This window comes from Sphaeramia orbicularis, chromosome 24 (assembly GCF_902148855.1).
Source record: "Sphaeramia orbicularis chromosome 24, fSphaOr1.1, whole genome shotgun sequence".
NCBI classification, from domain to species: Eukaryota; Metazoa; Chordata; class Actinopteri; order Kurtiformes; family Apogonidae; genus Sphaeramia; species Sphaeramia orbicularis.
This window is the reverse complement of record NC_043979.1, coordinates 29,771,296-29,795,869: the sequence shown is the minus strand read 5'-3', so window position 1 is coordinate 29,795,869 and position 24,574 is coordinate 29,771,296. Positions and strand designations below refer to the sequence as shown.

The following is a 24,574-nucleotide window of genomic DNA, read 5'->3' as shown; positions in this document are numbered from 1 at the left end:
AGCGGTTGTAGTAAAAAGGGAAAATATGTCCAAACTTCCAGCCACTTAGCTAAAGCGTTTAGTTGTTGGTTGAACGGGACAGAGCAGCACAGCCAACAACCTGGAGGGGGTGGGGCATAAAGAGGCTTATTTGGATTTAAAGGGCCAGCGCTAAAACAACCTTTCTGGTGTTACTACTCAGAAATAGGGTTGAAGATGGACCTGTGGAGTTGAACTAATGAAGAATTCAGGGCCAAGCATAGCATTTACAGTTTATGTAGACCACAGGGAAATGTTTTAAAATGCAGAATTCCATTTAAAAAAGCAAAATATCACTCCTTTTAAGTAGTTGACCCACCGTTCGAGCTGCCCAGCTGTAAATACTTCTCCAGCTCTCCTTTGTACTAATAGCTAGTGATTTTTTCCCCCCTCCTGTCCTGTGCTTGAGCCCCCCCCCCCCCCCGGTTGAGGATCACTAACAAAGGGAAAGTATTTGGTTGCACTGTTCAGAAACTGGCAAATTAGTCTCAAAGATCAATGTTAAGAATCGCCATAAAATCGAGATCACGATATATATATTTTTTTAAATCCTGAAATAATATTTTTGCCATATCGCTCGCCCCTACTTTGAGGGGAATATGGGATCACCAATGAGTTGTCCAATCTGAGATCCAATGGAAATTCTGGCTTTTGGGTTTACATCACTTTGGACTGCATCAAATGTTTCTTTCCTTTCCTTAGAATTAAAACAATGGTGTGATAAGCTGCTAATGTGTATATATTAACTTGTGCATAACTCAAAACCCTGATGTGCTGGAGAAATTCTGATTTCAGATTTGGCATTAGTGCACCTGATTTAAGTAATATCAAGTACTTTCTTCTAGTAACAAATCCACTGTTAACCCTCGTTTCTCATTACAAAACAATCCACAGTACTGTCTCTTTCAAATATCTCTCTTTCTCAATCAAAGAAACTATAATAGCATCAGAGTGGGCAGTGCTGTTATTCTCAGAGAGCCTTCAAGTCAACCCTGAAATAGCATCTTTGAAGCAGTTGGTATAACTCCGACCACCAAAAGTGACGCTCATTAGAAGGTGGAGGAACGCTATGTGGAACAATAGAGCACGTTACATTTCACTGGCCTGTGTTTGTGAATGTCCTGTGGAGGCCTGAGGGGAATCTTAAAAGAAAAACAACATACAGTACCTAACGCTTCAAAGCATCTGGGTCATTTTTATTTCATATATTCTGACACGTACTCGTATTCCCTGTGGTGACTGTGAATCTTATTCCATTTCTGAAACCTGATGTTTAGCCACGGAAGTTTGTGGGGAAATTGGCATTGACTTGGGAGAACATTTGCGAATCACACAAGGCTTGTGTACATAGTATTTGTGTTTGTTGTTGCCCTGTAATGAAGCAGCCCCATGGGGGACAATTAAGACCTCACACAATGTGCTCAGACAGCAATTAAAACAGCCATTAGTAAGAGAGGGAGGACAAGTCATATAGAGCTGGAAGATAAGAAGGGAATGACAGAAAAGTAGATAACATGGCAGAGGCAAGAGTAAACAGAGAACGACGTGTCCTTCACAGTTGAACAGAATGATCATTATTTCTTAAAAATGAGTCTGGGCTGGCACATGTATTTTACGCTATGAATTTTTGACAATGTGGTGAGCTGTAGAGGACTCTCAACATTAGAAAGCCACTCTATGATAAAGAGATGGGACGACAAAAGCAGTGAGAGATGCATAACTTTTCAGACGACACATAAGAGCGACATTATTTTAGTAATAATGGAAAGTAATTCAATAGGGAAAAAACCTCAGTCCTTGACAACTCAAAAAAATAATCAATCTGATCTGCAGTGGTCTGATTCTTCAGTTTAAAGCTCACTACAGGGCACCTACACACCACCCATCTACTAACGTTCAAAGATAAAACTCCAAACGTTTATAAATTAAATGCACGTACTTGTCTCCTATATGTGGCGTTTGTGTGTCTCACCTGTAGGAGGCGTTTTCCGAGCAGGGATTATGAGCTCGCACAATGACAAACACATGCTGGAAGTGTGAACGAATGTTTTTGGGAGTGAAAGGGAGAGCACCGGGTTCTTGGAACACAATCGTGACGATATCATTCCCGATGTGACGCTTCCGCAGCAACTGGAAAAGCAGGAGAAAATTCAGTGAGGTTGAGCCTGAAGGCTACGAACGCATGAAGCCTCAGTATACATCATTCATAAGAGACAAGTAAGATAACAGTAGGGATGGGAATTGATAAGAATTTAACAATTCCAATTCCATTATCAATTTTGCTTATCGATCCAATTCCTTATTGATTCTCTTATTGATTCTCATTGGGTGAAGGAATAAAAGAGTACAAACAGGTTTGTTTGCATTAACTGTCTGTTATATTCCCATCTCTGCACAGAAAATATAACATATACAGTATGCACAAATAATAACAGATGACACCAGACCTGGTTTTGGGGGGGGGGGGGGGCAACATACATACAAAGTGAAAGTGAAAATGAAACTTAAGACACTTTACTAATTCCTCTATGTCTGTCACTGTTGTGCACCTCATTTTCTTTTCCCTACCTTTAGAAAGTTTTATTTGAGGGGGCAGGACACCCCCCCCCCCCCCAGAACCGGGCCCGGATGACACCCTGGTGTTCACTCTACCGCTAGATTCTAAGTAGCGTATCAAACATGTGACATTATTCCAAATGAATTGCATGCTGTGTGGACAAATGTTTGAGCATACTGGAGGTAACCCCCCCCCCCCCCCCCCCCCCCGTTGAAGAAATGGGAGCTTCTCAAGTGTTACAAGTGGCTCTGGTTGTCATTTTTTTTACGTGAAATCTAGCCATTCTTTGGAGCTTTTCTGCATCAACACCATGTTGGCTATGTTCTAAACCAAAACAACATAGTGTACGTATGACGTCATCATGCATGCGCAACAAAGGCAGAATCGATAAACAGAATCATTAAGCAGGCAGGCAAACAATTCCAAGGAATTGAACTACTGGAAACCAGTTCACAAAAAGAACCAGTTCTCGATTTCCATCCCTAGATAACATGATTTAGTTTTTCATATAACATACAAATAAAAATACAATTAAAAAAAAACACATAGCATATGCATATAAATGAACTTAAATTAATATGTAAATTGTAAATGTAAACCCTAAAACTTGAACAGTGCATAATGTAGACAGTTCCTCCTTTAACTTAATTTATAAAATAAACACTGTAATTTGTTGATTAGCACAAACACATCTTTAAGTTACAACTCTAATCTGTTCATTATCATACCTGTTGTTTATTATTTGGTGTGTAGGGAAGCATGGTCGACACATGGAACATGATCTCATAATCCTTATGCGTTGTATACAGGGAATGGGTGCCCGTCGAGTCAGCTGATGAGAAGGAAAAATGACAAAAATGAGAAAATTCAGAGCTGCTTTTAGACCCAGGAAAAGCAATATATCACTTCCTTTATACAGTAACAAGGATAGCGAATGGGGCCAAGAGACTTAACAAATAACCCAAAAAACAAAACCAAACATACAGTAGTTATCAATACCTCCATACGTCTACATTATAAAACTGTCTTATGCAAAATCAGTTATGACCATGCTTCCATTCATGTGCTCCATCCTTCTCTGCAGCAAGTACTAATCAGATGGCCCAGTGTTCACCAGCTCTAAAAACCCTTCGGCTCTGGAGAGAACCACTGCATTTTAATAACCGCCTCCAGAGTCTACTGATGTACTTCAATGCACTCTATTCAGACAAAACAGTCACAAGGTGTTTAAAAGACCACACTTAACCTAGCTGGATTACCTCAATTAATTACAGCCGTTCTACAGGGAACACACTGCAGGGTTGGGTTTGATTTACAGAGCACTGATGGTAGTATTACAGTGTCTTGCAACAATGTCAAACAGTGCGAAGGGAGACTTGATATATATGGAAAGAGAGTCATAGTGTGAAGTAAAATATTTAGAGGAAGAAGCGTTAAGGCAGCTGAGTCTTGTCAAAAAAGAGACAAACATAATTGCAGCAGTGGATAAGTGTCAGTTTTCCAGGTCAAATTATCTGATACCAAAGATCATCTATCACAAATGTAAAAAAAAATAAACTGCAGACTTTAAGGCGAAGACATGGAAGATAAAAATGAGATAAAGTGAAATATAACTGGAAGGAAAGTCACATTTTAGAAGCAAAAAGAGAATGCCAAAATGTCTTAAGATCAAGAAAAACTGACAAAAATCATTGGGTTAGTTTCCTGCAATCTAGTATTTGATTTAATAACAATGACAAAAAAAGTGTAAATGTTAACAAATTTGTCCTCAAGTGTAAAACGGCAACCGCACGTACTAATTACTCAATGAATAGGACTCCTAATTATTCATTTATATTTTCCTCTGTGCAGAAAAAGGGATCCTCCTACTGAACTAGTTTTAAGAACTAGCTCATTCATTTGCTGCTGCTGAGTTTTAACCAGGACGCAGAGAGAACAAAGTACATTAAACCACTTCTACAATCTTTATACTGGCCTTCAGTTAGCTGCAGAATGTATTTTAAAGTGCTGCTCCTAATCCATAAATCACTGAATGGTTTCGACCCAGAATACATTAGTGATGCGTTGAATGAATATAAATGTTTTTGTTTTTACACCTTAACTTGTTTTATTTATTTGATTTTATTGTTTCTTAATGTTTTATTAATTCTATGTATTGTGCTTTTAGTCTTCTGTACAGCGCTTTGGTCCAATGTGGTTGTTTTAACGTGCTTTATAAATAAAAGTTGGATTGGATTGGAAACACAGTAGGACTCTCAGATCCATGGACTCACGTCAGATAGTCCTGCCCAGAGTCCAAACTGAACACTGACAAAGAGCATTAACTGTTATACTGCAAGTAACTAGAACAAACTGGTAGTACAGATAGCATTTTCCCCCCAGATAAGATAGCTTTAAATCCGAATTACAGATTTACACTGCATTGCTTTCACATTATAAGTCTTCATTCATTCAGTCATTCAGTTCAAATCCCACTCTGTCCTAGTCTTGTGTCGTTGTGTCCTTGGGCAACACATTTTCACCCACCTTGCCTGCAATGCTACTCACACTGGTGTATGAACGCATATGAATGTTTGGTCCTAATGTAAGTGCTTTGAGTATGCAAAATTGAAAAGCACAATATAAGTCTTTTATTAGTTGATTCTTATTGTTCTACTATTATATACCATTAATCAGTTTAACATACAGTGTATATGTACTTCACAATTATCTTCCTTCCTTAGAAATGTATGTGCGCTGTACTTTCTTTTTATTACATTTTTAATAGTTTGATCTTTTATTGTTAAGCTCTTTGTTTCTTTGTTAAATATGCATGGCTATCAGGGATGAACAGTATGATACATGTATACATAAGGTGCATAAACGTAAATTTGTATGTATATAGAAATGACAGTGTTTTCTAACTTACTATAAATAACATGAAATTACTTTTTAGATGGTGCCCCTACATAAACATCCTCAAAACAACAATCCAGGGTGACTGAACTCAATACTTCTTTAATAAACATTGCACCATCGTTTGCCCATTCACACGTATCTAGTTGCACAGGTAAAGGTGTAATTTGTGTTTATATACATACTCTTGGTGTCCAGCTGGGCCCTGTACTTGGTGAAGCCTTTGAGTCGAACCCTCTCCCCCAGTAAATGGAGAAACTCCTCCAGTGCAGGACCGGCAGATTCGTTGTTGTACATCTCCTCCTCGCTGCTCTGGCCTGCCATGCAATACATCACCCCCACCTTCCTCTGGAAACTCAACTGTGGAGAAAACAGATATTGGTACAATGAAAGATGGAGATGTAACTGTATTAATCTGCAGAAATCATGTCGCAGTAACCATGCTGACATTTTGGGGAGAACTCATGTTGGCATTTCAAGAATAACCACCTTGGGTCGTTTTGCAGTGATCGTGGTGCCATTTTCCAGAGCAATCGTGTTGACATTTTCAGAGTTCAGCTTTTGATGATTACATCAGGGAGACTAACCATCAAAGGGCTTGTTTTTATTATGTTCAAGGTTGAGGTGTGTGTGTGTGTGTGTGTGTGTATATGACACATTTTGTCTTTATGTGAGGCACTTAAATTCTATAATCTGTGGGAGTGAGTGAATGAATGCATAAATAAAACATAAAGCAAAAATAAATAATGAATTGTTTTGCTTCACAATGAAACATCCCTCTTTTGGGAGAAAAAAAAAACCCACACCTACGCAGAAAATGATTCATAAAAATTAATGAAAACTATTTCTTGCACACTCTATATGAAAACGGTTCGAGTGTATGCCTAATATTTCATATTTTTGAGAAATGATAAGATGATGTAAACATCATGACTAAGAGCTTTGAATGAAATGTAAAGCCCCTTCAGAAAAAAGGAACTCCTCTAAAGTAAAGAATCAGGAATTATGTATGTATTTTCAATATGCTAGGGGTCTCTCAAAAACCAAAGTAATAACGAAAGATGTATGAAAAAGCATGGAATCATGGGACTTTTTTTCATCTCCACTGGTAATGAACATCTATCGGATGTGACTTAGGCAGAAATCAATCTTACAGAAAAGGTGACATTCATATTTTAGTCACATTATATTGAGTACTATATATTCTAAACAAAAATAACTGAGTATTTAGGGTTCTGTACTGGCAAGAGTCTGATGGCACAACAGTGATCATGATACAGGGGTTGCAATTCAGCATATTGCAATATAAAGCAATTAGTGATGAAAGTCACGATAGAACAAAAAAAAAAAAACTAATCTAGCTGTCACTAAGAAACAACAGAATGTAAGGAAATAAATGAATGAACCAAAAGGATAAAGATTAAATCCACAGTATATGTAAATTAATACAAATGAAACATAATGATGAGGTAGACATAGATTATATTATGTGCTAAATAAATGAATTTGAGTCTAGATTATATGTTGTGGTAGTTCATGCAAATTTATTGAAATATTAACTCAAGATGCTGCTTTGATGCTTTTCATCAGCTGGAGGTAGTATATGCTGCTATGTAATAAAAGTTCAGCACGAAGGTAGTTCGCACTGCTAGCACCCTTGAAGCTTCAAACCTAGCTGACTAGTATCATTGTCACTATCATAAAGTGTGTGAACCGCTAATAAAATGCTGCAAAATGTTCTCAGGTTCAATGTGTTCACTGATAATTTGATTTTGATACATTTGTAAAGCACATAACTACAGATTTATAATAATAATACATTTAATTTATGAATCACTTTTTATTTACAACCTCTGAAAGTCATCTCTTCAGTGATTTCTTCATGAAGAAACCTAAAATTAGCGACAGAAGCTGGCATCTGAGCTTAATTTGGCTGAAGATGAATGACAATGTATAGTTAACTGTGAATATCTGCATGTACAAAATACAGAAATGAGAAAAATGTACATATTTTTCTGGATTTATTCAGCACCTCAAAATAGGAGTCCACTGATATCTTCTTATGTGTAAAGATATGAAGCCACTGACAGACAAACAAATGTAAGAGGATGCTACACTAAATAAAAGAACAGATTACTCTGAACACGGTACTTGGTGAAATATTTTATGTAATGTATGCACACGTCATCAAAAAATAAAACGTATCTTTAGATATTTTAAAGCAGGGCTTTAACCATTCAGCCTCACTGCTTTACATATTCCATGTTGCTAACTGTGTGCACTTACCCCCTGCTCGTCTAACTTCATGAGCTGCTCAGTGACCTTGGGTGTGTTGAGTGCCAGGCGTAGGCAGTGAACGTTGAGCTCAGGCACCAGGTACTCCAACACCTCTTTGAGGGGCAGCCCTCGAGCAAGACCATGCTTGGATGTAGAAGGTACGGCATCTTCCAAAATAGAGCCACGCAGGGTATTCAACTAGAAACCAAAGGGCAGAGACACCGACACAGAGAAATTCAAGGATTATGGAAACAATAACCAGCGGCAAGAAAAACTTTGTGACATTAGGAGTGATATTTCATAAATAAAAACATTATTTTTCAGCCTTGCATTACTTCTGGCTTTATTCTTCCCATGATGGTACGTTAATAGCGATATGTTTTTATTCACCAACACTGTCTGGTAGTGCTCTGTATTCTCTGCGGCAGCTGCGTGGGCTCATTGTTGTCTAAATTATATAGTCAAAGTTCTTCAAAGTAGAAAATTACTTTCTACAAAGTCTTCAGCTATAAAAAGCTGTTCTGTGGGAATGTAACTATGTCAGCAGCACTACCTTTGGACAAACAGTTCAACATTTCACTAGCTGTCCAGTCACTAGTGAGTCTATGTTGGGATAAAACGTACAGGAGCCTGTAATGAGGTATAAAAGCCCTTTGCAATTAAATTCAATTTTTAGCCTAAAAGTTTTCCTCTCAACTGAAATTCATGGTTGTTGGTGCATCATGGGATCAGGATCAATCGTGGAATTATTCAATTCTTTTTTTCTACAAAAACCATGGCTAAAAATGGATCGTGCCCAACCACTTTTCTCTGTTAGTGCACAAAAACGTGTGGAGAATGGTCTGGCTGAGCAAGAAAAAAAAAAAAAACATCACATGAAGGTTTTTGCTGCTGTAGTTTCCACTAAGAAGACTCTTAGGCTTTAGGCTAAAACAAACTCGGGGAGGGCTTCCATGAATAAATCAGGACAGCTGCAGAAGGACCAGGACCTGAATATCTACCATGAGCAAATAACACAGCTGGATATATGTAGTAGTCTGGGGGCTTTTAAGATTCACTTAAAGGTATTCATGTTTTGTGCTTGTGTGCCTGCACTCAGGGTTCAGTAGGACCAGAGTTAGTGCCAACACCCTCTGGATTAAACAAACTGAAAGAGAAAAACCCTCTAATTTAAGAGAGGACAATAGTTATCGTCAGTGGACAGCAATCTTCAACATTAGCGCAGCCCACTCACTCCTACATAGACACACACATGCATATATTTATCTATACCACCTAATCTTCCTGCTCTTAAAATAGCAATTAAATAAGAAGGGGGGTGTGGGGTGGGGGGCAAAAGACATGGAGGAATATAGAGGGAAACATAGCAGTATGTTGTGCGTCATCCCAAGAGATTGGAATGGCTATTACTCATGGAGCTCTTTAATACAAGAGCTGTGCGTTTCTTTCTCCGCTCAAATACCTTTGGCGCTATTTTAGTCGTGTTTAGCTGTGAAATGGCACAGCTCAGTCCTTCGCAGATGAAGGCTGACAAAGATGGTAGGTGGGCGTTCAGCTCTGGGAATAAGGACATGGATCTCTGGCTTCAGCATGTTTACGGGAAGAGATAGCAGCGACGACTAAAGGGATTCACGAGATTTGTTCTCAGTGAGCAGTATGAGGGAACTATTAGGAGAATACAACATAAATTAAAGTCGAACGTGCTGTAACTTGATGTGTTATGACTTGGAGGCAGTGACATCTGAGGTCTTGGGAAAAGCTCTATCTGACAACCTTGAGGTACAGTTTTATTATGTCTCTCCTCTGCTGGCGGGAACAGAGCCTACTGTATATGCTCACTCCTACGCACTTTAAACTCTTAATAGCTCCACAGTAGCATCAGTCAGTACAGAGTGTACTGAATATTGACACACTGAACAAGAACATTCATCCACCCTAAGGGAACAGGTACAATCACTCTATATGCAGGTGAATGGACAAAAAAATAATCGAACAATATAATAATCAAAACCTCATTTCAGTGTACCTCGCTGGTTCTGAAGATGACCCTGTAGTTGTACTGTTGTCCATGCTCCTTATGTTCCTCCAGCTTCTCTCTCCTCAGACTCACGGCCACTGGTCCCAGGTTCTCATCTACTCCCAGGTAGTTCCAGTGCTCTAGGGGTAAGAAATGACAAAAAAGATAAGGACCCATACAACATTAAAATATCTGTATGTCTTTTCTTAACCATGATATAAAAAAAAAAAAATCTGTCATGTTTAAGAAACGACATGTCTAATGCTTCTAGACTTTTCCAACCTTTACTATTAAAATGTTCAACTGTATTTTGGGTTATTCAATACAATTTATTTGAACATAGAAAATATATAGCACAATTAAGAAAACCACATAAAGCATGACAGCTCTTTATGGTCTAGTATTTACCACTGAATTACATTCTATTTATAGTGGGGCAGGAATCATACATGAAAAAACAAGAAAAACTGAACAGCGTATGCAGCTTTGTGTTAGGACTGAGATACAAGTGAATATTCTCCGGATTCACAAATTTATCACAAGTCAAATGCAGAATGACTCCTGATCATCTCAATGTCTTGCATTCGGAATTTTCTTCATTACTGTACATGACTATTTAATTATTACAATTATTATTCTTCAGTTATTACAAGTGGCCAGCTTGATACTAACAATTTTTTTGTATAGTAAGTGCTTTTATATGTCAGTATTCAGCAGCATAAACAATATCTGTGAGCCACCTCAGTATGTAAACATTACAAAAAAACCCAAAAATAAATCCCTCTGTAATGTATTCAATACCGGCTTTGCAATGCATCGGTGAATAGAGAAATTTCAATTCCTACAGTTGTGACATTCAGTAATCCACCTGTACTCTTGTGTAGGGTACATAAAATAACAGCATGTCCAAATGTTCATATTGCAATAATATTTAATGTACATAGTCAACAGTCCAGGTGCTTGATGGTGTTTAGAGTGTGTTGCATAAATGTTCCTCGGCTGGTAAGTGTATTTAATTTTGTTTATATTGGGTCTAAAAGTGTTCAGTTTGTCTGCTTTAACATGCAGGGCAGGTTGTTTTGCTGCTGCTGCTGCAGTAAAGTCACTCAGCAAGGTGTGGTGAGCACAACACCAACGTTACAGATCATTTATGTTACTATGAGAAGTGTAAATGTAGTTGTACCAGCTCAATGTGAGACTGTGGCAAGACACATTAACCTTGGCGGACCAGCACAGTGTTGATAGCTAATGGGAAACTCTGAGGTCAAAACCTAAACCTAATCTAAAGGCTCATACTTCTCCACATTGCTTACCTCTGAGGTAGAAGTACTTGCGGTAGTAATAAGCGCCAAGGTCAACATGCTCCACAATGTATCGTTTGGACCGGTCGGTGTGTTGGCTCGGTCCGTCCTTCGGGGCCTCCAACACAGCCACACCAGCGTTGGTAAAATGAGAAGTGAGGGTGGCTTCCAAAGGTCCTTCCTCTGTACTGCCAGAAGAACTGCTTGAGCTCCCTCCACTACCTATGCTGCCCTGCTGGAGGATGGGACACGACAAAGTGTGAAAAGTAAGTTCCATAAATATTACATCTTAAATCTGTCTAGAACATGAATTATGTGCATTGTGCATATTTATTTTTGTTGTATTTTTCCTCTTTTTTAAAACATTTAAAATATGCTGGCTATTTTGTTTTTAATGTTTTATATTTTGAGGCATAGTGACTATAATTTAAGGGGAAATGAAATCTTCAAGAAAATGAAGTGTAGTACAAACATAAAAAGCCAGTGTATCTCTGTTAGAGGGGTACGTCTGTGGAATAATCTGGAACAGAACTTTACAATGTCTTCTTCATTTTGTGCATTTAAAAGGATGTATAAATCCACTATAATAACAAAATATAGAACATTATCTGAATACGTGAATATCCAGCTATAATATAGAAGAATACATAAAATAAGATAGTATTGTAATTAATTAATTAACTAATACAGCAATCTATCATGACTAGGAGATATTATCACATTTATTATTAATGATTGTATTTGTAGTAAATATTTAAAGTGCATATAAATATTATAGTTTCTATTAATTAAAAACAGTTGATTATGCAAATCTGATTGTGTGTGAGGTGACTAAAAAAGTGTATGTAAATGGTTTGCATGGATGCTTTGTGTTATTGCAAAATTATACAGGAAAAAAGGCGTGTTAAAGCAAAGGAAGCGGAATTAATTTAATTATTGGTTTGTAAAAAAGGGGTGGGAGTCCATTAGTTATACTTCTTCCCACTCCTTTTCAAGCGTTGAAAAATTTTGTTTAACCGTGTTGCATGGTTCTTTGTTATCTGAGGATTCTATGTGCTTGAAATAAAACTAAACTAACTTATTTCACTGGAACAAAGCTTAAAAAGATGTGCATTTCATGCTGTGGAGTGGTTTTGTGGAATGGACTGGATCTAAATGTCAAACAGTGTGAAAACATCACAAAATTTAAAAAGATGTGTAAAAACTGTGTAAAAAACTTAATGACTGACCTATTCTTTGTTATGGACTGTATACATCTGCTGATTAGCCATGTCATGTAAAATTGCGATAGGACAACATAAGCTCAGGTTCCTCCCACTCCTTTTTGGACATAAAGTATTGTTAAAGAGCCACAATGAAATAGTCATACATCTGTGTGATATTTGTTTTCTTTTCTGGTTGAGTTATTTCCATGTATTGGCGTGTTCTTTTAAATCTGGAATTTCTTTTGCCCACTTACGTTCGAAATAAAGTCTACCTATATTTCAAATTATAAAAAAAAGTGAATATTTACATTGCATCTGTACACTGGACATGTAAAAAAGTTTTCTGCAGAGTAGCACAGAGATAAATCTTTATGGCATCTTATTGTACAAGACCTACCTGTTTAGCTGGGGAGATGTTCCTCTCACCCTCTCCACCGATCTCATTCCTGAAACAAGGGCAGCTGAGCACCAGGTCATTGCTCTTATCGTCACCAGGGTCTAAAGCAGGGTTTGTACCGTGTCCACTCGACCCATCTTTTGTGCTTAGTTCTTCCTGTGAGCCACAGGGAGACCCATACACTCCACTCTGATTGGAAGAGAGGGAGGATGTGGCTGAAGCAGAGGCAGCGGCCGCTGCAGAAGCACCAGTCGTAGTGTTCTTGCGTTTGCCCCCGGTCTGTCGGCTGTGGATGGCCTCATTGAGGTCAAACATTAGAGACTGGACATCAAAATGAGCAAATCCTTTTTGGCACATCCAAGGTTTGGGAGGGGGCCCGCTCTCATCCCCCTTCCCCCCATCCTCAACATCTGAGCCAGCCCTGGATGTGTCACCTTCCACCTTCACGCTGCGCAACTTGCGAAATATTGACTCTCCACCTGTCTCTGACTTTGATCTCCTCTTCAAGTGCTTCTCTCGCTCCTTAAGCCGACTGGCAGGGCTACCTCTGGCAGGCCCTAAAGGTCCATCAGGTAGGTCAAGGGCAGCCTGTTTTATGGGAGCCACTGTAAGGAGCTCTGTGAGCCTCTCTGGAGCTGGGCTTCGCTGATCAGGAGCCTCTGCAGACTGGTATCCCTTAAGCATGTCAAAAAAGCTCTCACCTGACACACCGTGTTTGTCTATGGATGAAGTACTGCCATATTCACGGTGCATGGGTGTCCAACCGGAGAAGGACCAGCCCTCATTACTGTCCCCGTCCAACTCACTGATAGTTATGTCACTGTTACTGCGCTGGCGGATACGTCTCATACCTTTGCGAGGTGACCCTAGATAGCCATCTGGTGACAGGAAGCGATTGTCTTTTCCCTTGCTTTGCATCTTACTCTTCAGGGTATTATGGATGTTACGCAGCATCGAGGAGTCTTGAGGGCTTATCAGGTGGCCCAGCTTCGCCGACAGGTTACTGTGGGCTGTGACGGCTGATACACCTCCTCCTCCACTACCACCACCGCCGCCGCCGCCGCCGCCGCCACCACCACCACCACCTCCTCCCCCTCCTACAATTCTTTCTCTATCCCCACTTCCAGACCCAGAGGAACTTGTGGTGGTGGTAGAGCTCGGTGAGTCTGTTTCCACTGTGATATGCCAAACACCTCCTCCTCCACCATCCTTCCTCGGAGGCCAGTCAGCCACACGAGCTCGAACCCCCATTTTGGGGACACCGGGGTTTGTGCCAGTAGTGGAGGAAGAGGAGATGTGGGCACTTTCACTCCGGGGTGGCGGTGCCCCTCCATTGGGCAGTCGCAGGCGGCGGGTATAAAACTCATCAGTGGCGGGCACTGAGCCCCCGACTGAGCGTTCTGTCTGAGACCGCTTCAGACTGGTCATAGTGGTACAGGGAAAGGGTGCAGGGAGGGGAGAAGGGAGGGAAAGGTAGGGATGGGGTGCTGATGCTTTTAGATTAGGGTCAACATTAGTCCCACTGATAGAAGCGATGAGAGAGTCTCATGGACACATTTGGACCTGAGGGAAAATGGTAAAAAAAAAAAAAAAAAAAAAAAAAAAAAGAAAAGAAAACATGAGCCCCGCTACCAAATAACCAGTCTGAATAACGATCAACAAAATTTTGAGAGATTTTAGTTGTTTAGAGGAACATTTGTAAACATGAGAAAATTTACTTAGATCCCTGTGGCTTATGTAATAAGTATGGTGTCAAAATTCACAAGTGGCATAATAGTACTTAAAAGTCACGGCTCGGTTCACACCATAGTCTGGACAAACAGTTTCATGCAACTTAAATAGGAATTTAATAAAACAATGAGAAAAAAAAAGTCTTACATTAATTTTAATTACTGATACTAGTTTTTAATCACTGATAATTACTGCTGATAGTTTTTATGAGTGAATTATAGTTTTTTTTTTTATACTTGACACATAGTTTTTCATTTGCATATTTATTCTATCTTGTATATATAGTGCCCGTTTTTATTTATCGCTACTACTTCCTGAGCCAACTGCATCAAAATTTAATTTTTAGATGTAAACCTCTAATGATAAATTAAGTCCGTCTATTTCTAAATCTACAGTCGTGGAAAAAATTACTAGACCACCCCTTGTTTTCTTCAGTTTCTTGTTCATTTTAATGCCTGGTACAACTAAAGGTACATTTGTTTGGACAAATATAATGAAAACAACAAAAATAGCTCATAAGAGTTTAATTTCAGAGCTGATATCTAGCCATTTTCCATGTTTTCTTGATAATAACCAAAATCACTTAATTTCTTACATCAATATCTATGGCATTGTACTGCCAAAAACAGTGTTTTTAGGCATTCCATGTTTTCTTTTCTGTCTGTTTTAGCCACATGATACACACAGGAGTTAGTACTTGATTGCATAACCATAGTGTTTGATGACTTTTGATGGTCTAATCATTTTTTCCGCAACTATGTTAATTTAGTTTGTCCCGTCTACTGTCATATAATCTCCTCCTGCAGTAGTTGGCACTGCGAGGTGAAAATGTTAACATGCATTACCCCCATGGATACTAATTTATTGCAGGCCCAATAAAAATAAAAAATAAAAAAAATAAGGTAACAGGTCACCATTAACTGTAAAACTGAACACGATATCTAGTTACAAAAGATAAAGAGCAAAGGATGTGTTAGGAGAGTTTCATTTTCCTCTACTTGGGCTCAATTAAAAGATTCACAAATTAAGCCCAACTATCCTAAAAAAGAAAATGCAGAACAGGAGGGAAGGATTGAGATAACAGGTGCAGATGGTAGCACTGTACCAACTGGCCACTTTAGCAACTTCACTACAACATTAAGGAACACAGTCAATTTAATACTGCTCTGAATTACAGTTAAATGTAAACAGAGACGTGCAAAGTGTGTCTTCTATCTCATTTCATATTTGTACCTTTCATAACGTTATCAACTCAAATGCTGCGTTAACAACAACCTACAGCTAACCAGGTGGAACTCGCATTTGTGAAATTGCTTCAGCGTCACATTCATCAATCTTTGCATATGGGACACTGCGTATTCACTGTGTGACTGCATGCACTGAACTGTAATGTCTGTATTGTGATGGGAAAAATACATGCACCATTACCAACCTTAATGTTCACATCACACCAAATCAAATTCAAGATGTGACATAAGTATTTTTGAATCAGGTGAATAATAGTGCAGAAAATGTACCTTTACAGAGCTGGGGCTCGGGGGAGAGAAATGTGTTGATGACAATTTTACAGCTGAGGTTTCTCAAAGACAGTCAGCATTGCAACCATGTAAGAGCTGAACTCAATCCAACGGAGATGGAACCAACTCAACACAGCTGAAAAAAGAAGAGAAAAATTCAGGAGTTACAAGAGAAAACAGGAAAATAAAACAACGCGATAGAACATAACAGCTTTTGTGGTACTGCCCTTAAATTCGATAGAAATAATGGGAAACGTCTTTTGTCATACCCTGCTGGACGGTACAGCATGGAGTCAAATTAGTTAGATGGCCATAGTCCTACACACATCATTACAAGAGCTGTGGAAGGAGTCCAGTACGCTTCAGCATGTGATTGTCTACAAGTCTGTCCATAATGGTGCACTACAGACCACACTTTGTGTCACCATGGAGATAAGCATTTTTTCTGCAGGAGTGTGTGCGTCTATGTGTGTATGTGGGTGAGGAAGAACAGGGCAACTGATTCCTTCCTTTTCCTTCCCACAGATCTTGCACTGAATAGATTTTATTTGAACTAATTCTACCCGTTCTGTAATAAAACGAAATGCAGCGGTGTTTTCAAATGTAGTTCTCACCGATTTGAGCAGCGCGAACAATATTCATTTTAGCCCAATGCACAGAATTTCGACAGGAATATTTGTAGTACAGAAGGGAATAATATTGCGTTAATGATAGGATTGGAACAGATTTCCCAGCCATTTTGATATACAGGTATATGTTGTTAAAGATATAATGTGTATAATGTGTATATTCTATGACATGATATTTCTGTCCCACTCTCATTTAAGGATATATCAAAATCGGAAAATAGGATTGTTTTCTAATGTGGGAGAAATCACACTTAAACACGACAGCTCTGTTGTGTTTTGTCGTTCTGGAGCCAGTAGTTATGACAGTACAGTATCCCTACTACTCCTCAATGGTGAGCTGTTCAGATGGCTCCGTCATCCTTGTCTGGGCTTTAGTTTGGCTTGAAATACTGGTATTTTAAGTCTGACAGGAAGAAACTGTAAAGTCCAGTTTGATAGCCAGGTGTTGGTGGGCGTATGTGTGTCTGACTGGGAGATTTCCAACGGACACAGACTCGTACTGTATTGGTTTGTGTTGTGATATGCTAAAGAGGCCTTTTCAGTTTGCCATAGGAGATCGTATTATCTTTAACCCTTTCATGCATACTGGTCACTACAGTGGACAGCTGTTCTACAGCTTTTCTCTTCTATATTCATGGATTTTGTTGTTTTCGTTGTTTTGTTTTTTTTTTTCACACATATCTTTATTAAAGTTTTAAGACACTACATATCTTTTCTGACATGAATTGGTAACATTATGTAGATCTCTTCTGAGCATAAACCCCCAGAAACACAAATCCCTCCCCATAGTTTTCACACAATTTATCAGTAAATACATGTTTCTGTGCGTCAAAAATAAAACGTGTGGTGTCCAGCTGAGTGGACATTTTTACAACTTCATGAAAAATAGGTCCATAAGAAATGTTTTTTTTTTTTTTAATGTATTTTTTAAATTATTTTTATTTTATTTTTATTTTTTAAATTTATTTTTCAAAAGAAAATTTTCGATCGCATTGTTTTTTTCATGCCTGAAGAAGAATAAAAACACTCAGAAAAAATTTTGATTTAGGTTCTCATAATTCGTGCATAAAAGGGTTAATGACAAAAAAAAAAAAAAATTTTCTTGCCAGAACCCCTACAGAAGTACATGAGCAGAAGTCACGGGGTAGCAGCACAGCAAAGATTCCACCATCATAAACAAATGAAGCCTTAGAAATCACACTGAGATTTACATGACTACAACATAAAAGCCGACAAAGTGCCTTTTTCGTCTCCACTAACAGCTGTGTAATATTCTCCATAATGGGAGTTGGTGAGAATGAGAAAAACAGTGTCAAAGAGTAAACAATAGGACAACAGACTGACTGAGGAGAGGATTACACTGTATGTTAGGGTGGGAAACTGGGAATGACAAGGAAAGAGGCGCAGTGCGCTTCTCTGGAGTCGCAGAAGACCAATTACACTGGCAGATAACCTTTAGCGGTGTCTAAATGACGTCAATTCTTCAGGTAAATACTGTGTGTAGTGTCAACGCTCAACACAGGTAAGCGCTGCCGAGGCTAGGTCAGTTCACTGGAACCCACAAAAAGAGGGATTCATTTACATCTGAAGACAATGAGAGCTGGGAAAGTGAGCAAGACATTGTCAAAGCATGGAGGAAATAGTGTGTGGCTCAAGAGAAGTACCTAGTAAAATTAGGAAAATAGTCCAAAAGCTTCTAGTTGTACAAGATAATTTAACAGGAATGTCCTTGAAAGAACTGTGCCAGTTAAAGTTGAACGAAAACTCATTCATTCAGCAATTATTGGAAAATTTCATATCTCGAGTGTCAAGTTGTGGGGTTGACTACAGATGAACTGCACATTCTTGCATATTCGGCTGACCAGAAATGTGATTTTGGGCTTTAGTAGTAACTGTTCATAACAATAAAGTTAAATAAAAAATGAATAATATCTCAACTTCCATCTAACCAAATTTCACAGTACCTTCTCTGAGTCTTCCTGTGAAATGAATTATGTTAATTGTTAGAAGAGTAAAATTACATGGGTGGAAATGGAACAGAATCGGACAAAACACCTGCCGGTCTTTGGTCGGACCAAAAACAGATCATGAACAATGATTGGGTCTGGATCAAAATGAAGTATAGTTGAGTTCATGTGCAGTATGAAGGCAGTTTTGGAACAATTTGGAACTCTGAATCGATCATATGAAGATACATAAGGCTATCAGTGCCAAAAACAAAAAAAAAAAAGTAAGAAAAATGGCATCACATCGGATTCACAGATGTAGCACACATAGATGAACATGGCAGCAAACAATAGATAAATAAATACATATCCATTACCAAAGCTGCCACATGAAAGCAAAACTAAGTGGACCAAGTATATACAATCCAATAAAAAGTTGAACCGCGGTCTGAACTTTCAGGAAAACACATTAACCTTACACTGTACATTAAATTGGTATTATTTCATCTGAAGTTGACTGACAGCGAGTGGGAGCTTCAACTGATGCGACAGTTTAGCTGTCAGTGAACTGTGGTAGAGACTATTTACTATGTTTTGACTGTAGCAGTATACAATATAGCCTAGGTGTGTCAGTATGGGCACTATGGGACTCTAAATGTGCTTCAATGGCCACTGAGTCATACACACCTGAAAACTACCCAGCAGATGTGTTGAATGACTAACTGACAACAGCAGTTACTGCAGAATGAAAACAGGACGGAAAGATGTCTGAAACGGGATGGTACAATATAAGGTGAATGTGGCTAAGGTGCACAGACTGAAACCCCTCATCAACCATTTATTGTATCCAGTCTCAGAAACAATGCAATTTAAAAATGTTTCAAGACAAAGAGGAGAATAAAAACACATCCTGAGTTCATTAATCAGCTTGCATTGTATTTCAAGACAAAGTACATCTCTCTGAGGCGTGCATTTTTCACAGATCACAACCTTGCAATCAAAGAGATGAGTGTTTATTGAATGACAGAATTCAGCAAGGGGCTGAAGACAATAAAGTACTTAAAAGAAGAAAGAACACTTGTAAGAAGAACAAACAAAAATCACAAAGTTAGATAGAAATCTGCATGTCAGACAGGGTGTCGAACGTGTTTTTCGTGTTACCTAACATTTGGCAGTTGTACACCCGTTACACCAGACAGACGTCCCGACCACACTGACTGCTGAGTCAAGACAAGTCGTGTCTTGCTTTTTGTGAGAGCTCACATCAACAAAGTCCCCATTGGCTTGTGGGAAAATGACAATTGCAAATAGAGACACAGCATGACTCAAATTTCGACAGCATGTTCTTCCATACACCTGTTGCCATGGGACCTCTGGGCAAATGTGTGACTGTCTGTGTGTGTACATGATGTGCATTTGTTCATGAATGGTGTGACGTCAGCGGAGGAAGAACAAAGATATAGGATGTAAACAGACAGGCTGAGACATTACAGCACACACAGAGAGAAAAATGACTATTACACACACACGGTAAAGACCCAGATGATGACATACGTATGCTTTCCACGGCATGTTTTTAGTTAGTTAAAGCTATACCTACCGATGTGGCATTTCTCACAGCACTTAGTAAAAGTTTGAACATGAACAACCCGCCTCCCTCCAAAGCCCCACCCGCTCATCCCAAGTCGTCAGAAATGGACGCATGGTCAGAGCCCCGTTCTGCACTATTTGACGCAGGGGGTACCCCTTCTTCTGTGTCGGATTTCGACGCGGAGGGCAGCCTGATAGAACTGCGTGTAAATCCCTCAGTGTCATTGAGCTCTGACGCTTTCCTCTTACCTGATGTGCGTGATGGAAGCGGAGGTGGAAGTGGAGGTTCGGTCCACTTCAGCGTGTCCGTGGACCCCTCCCTCAGTAATCAGATCCATCATCCACCTGCCACGGCCCCTGTTCCATCAGTAGACCCTGAATTTAAGGGTCTGGTCTGTGCAGCGCTGGGTCAGTGTCTCCAGCTGATGAGGTGCCCAGCACGCGCACTGTGAATGCGCGGCCTCCGCGAATTTTCCGTGGACATTTGAGGTTTCATAGTCCATACATTTATCATCTTACATAATCCTACATTGTGTGACACCAAGTACATGTACCTGAATCAGTACTGCTGTCATAAAAGCTGAGCTTTATGCAGACCTGTTTAGTCCAGTACACCCGACTTCCGGACTTTAACTCCATCCTTCATTCATCAGACTCCTGTTTGTTCCCTTAGTTGTTGTTTCTGTTAAGAAATCCGTTTTTTTCCTTCCACATGTGCATTTGAGTTTTATCCATACACATCATAGACAGTAGACTGTGGTCAGTGACAGGAGGAGCAGTGCCAGTGAAGTGTCAGATTCAGAGAAACACATATCAGATGCGGAGCGCGATAATGGATCGGATGCTGAACGGCCGTAATGGATGATTGACAGGAGGCTCAGCCAGGTTCGACCAATTATTTCATTCGGACCGAATAAAATGATTGGTCAGACTTTTATCAGAACTATACGAGAATTAAACATTTTTGAGTTTCAAAACCTGGTGGATTTCTTTTATATTTTAGTTTGACACACCCTTATTAGGAGCATTTTAAGATGACAAAAGAAAAGTGTAAAAATGCCACATCATACGGTATAGCTTTAATATCGATGCGACGACATAAGATTATCAATGTTAAACTTCACTTCAAATGACTATGCAGAAAGGTCTACAATAATAATGATCATTTCAAGCTTTATAGCAATGAGTTGTGATTTACTTCTGATATGTTAAACAGAAACAGAAAGATGCATATCATGTAAAACAAAACAAAATGAAATAAGTTAATAGCAATACAATACAATACTAATAGTGCTGTATATACTTTCAGTTCCTTGAACAAAAACAATGTTGTATTTTCTTTTGGGTCAGATCAAGCAGTGACATGGTTACATGTTTTGTGTTTAATGGGCTCTAACTTTGTACATATATAACCTATATCAATGAGTGTTACATGTTTCAGTAGCTATTTGTTAGTACTTAAACATAGTAAGGATGATGATTGCATAAAATACAATTTTTGACCAAACATTTGATATTTTTTGTGCTCTGTAACACAGTTTCATCAAAATGTCAGATTTTGACAAGGTTTACGCCAAAGTGCTTAACATGCGGCTCTCAAGATATTCACTTACCGTAAATGTGCCTATGATGTATTAAATAATATATTAAGCTACACTGATGTCAAAATTTAGGAAATATATGGGTAACTTTTGGACATATTGACACATTTAAAGTAACACCTTTCAATGTGCAAAGTGACACGGTTTAATTCTTGATCCTACTATGATGTAAGGACCAATGTGTCTAGAAAACAAGTCAAATATTTTTAATACAAACATTTATTATACATCACAGTAATAAGCTAACAAATGAGTGCATACAGAAAAGGATAAGAGAAACTTTAATTTTTCTTAAAGATGTGCATGTTCCATTGACCTGACCCTTTTGAGCACGGACTGTCCTTCCAATCTATCAACTTTTGGGAATCATTTTTACTTTACACACAACTTAGGCCCATTTATAGTCAATCAAATCTTTAGACTTCAGTATAAAACGTATAGTATGAAATATTCTGAATATACCAAAGCTTTATTTAGAAGTAATGTATCTGTTATACCAATCGATTCTTACTTTATGTTTTATTTTCAGACATTCCTTTCATTTTGTTTTAGCAATCTACAAACACCATTGACCCTCTGAACCAACAATGTTCCCTAAATACAATAGTTTAAATAAAACACAGATATTCCAAACATCTCAGCTGTAGCGGCCCAGTGTTATAAATGTTGCACAGCCATTTGAAAAGCCAACCTCAGCTTGTCTGAGTGTAGATGAGGAAATGGCAGGCCAAGACACAGAGGAAAGATAAGGAGCAAAAAAAAGAAAATAAATCAAACATTATTCTCTTTGAAAACTGCCAGGCAGCAGGCAGTCCAAAGTGTTGAGTTTCAGCTCACAGCCTTTCAAAGTGAAATTGTAATTGTGTGGAAAGATAAACGTGCTGTGCTGTTTTCCTCCCTCTGCAGAGCTTGGCGGTGGGGTGGGGTCTCCTCTCTGGCTCACTGAAATGTAAAAGGGGCTTTTTGGGTGCTCTGAAGTCATTCGCTGTTGTCTATTTCTCTCAAGTGTGAAATTGCAAAGACGGTCTATGGCATAAACTCCCCTGTCACCAGCTATCAGTGAGTGACAGCGGAGGCACTGGAAGGAGATGAGCATGGAGATCTGACTGAGTTAAAAGTGTGTGTGTGGTGTCACAATAAGGAGCTCTCACATATTAGTGAAATGGAAAGCTCTGTTTGCAGTTCCTAAAATATTTTGGGCTGAATAATGTGAATATTATATGTGCAAAGGTTTACAAATACAAACAATCTGTCTCTATGGCCTTTTATCTCAATAATGTCTGTAATAATTAGGGGATGGATTTGACAATAGTTTACTGAGGTTCCCCCTCCTCTTTTTTTACCCTCGGCCCTCACCGCTGGGTATTGTCATCAGTTTGCCGTCCGTCCGTCTGTCCGTCCGAATGTGCAAAAACTTTGGCGTGCACCAGTAGTTCTCAACCAGGGGACCAGATAGTCAATGATAAGGAAACCCTGGCGTGGACTGAAGGCTGAGGGTTTTCAAGTACAGGCACATTATGTCTGTTCCTTACTTTGAACCTTGATAATGATGCTGGTTTGAAAATAAGTGGCTAGCTCTTCAACGTCACAGCTTGAAAGTTCCATGTTCGATTCCCCTTCAAACTTGGGCCGTTTTGGGTTGAGTTTGCCAGTTCTCTTTGCCCAGTGGTTTCCCCCACCATCAAAAAAACCAGATGTACATAGGTTAATCCACCTGAGTGCCCTGGAACAAGGTACTGAAGATGGTCAGGAGTTGATCCCCAACCCACTGCTCCTAAAGTGCTATGGCTAATTGCTATTGCTAGGTGCTGTGTAGGGGTGTAAGAAAATATTGGTTCTGCAATATATTGCGATATTTTATTTCACAATACTGTATCGATATTAAAAAGTACTGTATTAATATTTTTAGGCATTTATTCAATTGCAGATATTGTGGAAGTTCATTTTTGTTTTTCTTTTTTGTTTGTACAGGATACAGAGAACAGGACTTTAAACGGTAATGTTTGTAAAACATAATTTAAGTTTTAACACAGGAAATTTTTGTAAAATAGCATTAGATCCTGTTCTGATCAAACAAAAATGTGTTTAGTATTTGTGCATATTTCTGGTGTAATTCAATTCTGTTATTCAATTTAAATAATCATTTAAAAACAAGAAACAAACAAAAAATTGCCTTTTTAACAGTATCATGATATACTGTGATATATCATATCATGATCCTAGTATTGTGATTTGTATCGTATTGCCAGATTCTTGCCAATACACACCCCAAGTGCTGTGTGTATTGGGATGGGTAAAATGCATTCAAATGTCTTTACAGGGATAATAAAGTGAATTAAACTTTATTTGTCCCTATAAAAATCAACCATGGCATCCTTTTCACATGTTAAGTCTTAACAGCCTTTGTTTCTTTAAGGAGGCCATCATAACACTGACCGATTCCCTATAGTGTAAAAAAATAAATAGGCTGACACAAACTGTGTGCTAACAAGAGCAAAAAAAAACATATATTAGTTATGACTGCACATATATGTAGTAAGATAGTGCTCATGATGTCATACTACTAAACTTATTTTACATTAATAATAAGCAATATGACAATTATATCTTGATAATATTATGTTTGTTCATAAATATGCTTACATCAGTTTGTGTTGAAGAGTCATGTGACATTTATTGTGAAGCTGAAGTTAACCGAAAGGAGTTCACATTTCAGTAGAGTGATGGGTGGGATGACCACAGCACACACTGCATCTGTTTGTGCGTAAATTTTTTTTCGGGTGATGACAAGGAGAGACATGGCAGACATGGTCTTAAACTGTACTTTTATGCAAATGTTAAGATTTAAAAATACAATGTGTCTCTCAGTTGCCCTCCAGGCTTCTTTCTATTC

At 38.7% G+C, this 24,574-nt stretch overlaps 1 protein-coding gene across 1 annotated transcript in view; it reads right to left on the bottom strand.

Moving 5' to 3' along the window:
- Positions 1–24,574, bottom strand: part of sipa1l1 (signal-induced proliferation-associated 1 like 1) — a 121,369-nt gene that overhangs the window by 40,722 nt on the left and 56,073 nt on the right. Inside the window, 9 exon segments of the mRNA XM_030128224.1 lie at positions 1,991–2,148; positions 3,304–3,407; positions 5,656–5,830; positions 7,757–7,945; positions 9,774–9,904; positions 11,078–11,297; positions 12,668–13,764; positions 13,861–14,230; positions 15,916–16,051. Of these exon segments, the coding sequence (XP_029984084.1) occupies positions 1,991–2,148; positions 3,304–3,407; positions 5,656–5,830; positions 7,757–7,945; positions 9,774–9,904; positions 11,078–11,297; positions 12,668–13,764; positions 13,861–14,095 (2,309 nt within the window). The 5' untranslated portion in view covers positions 14,096–14,230; positions 15,916–16,051.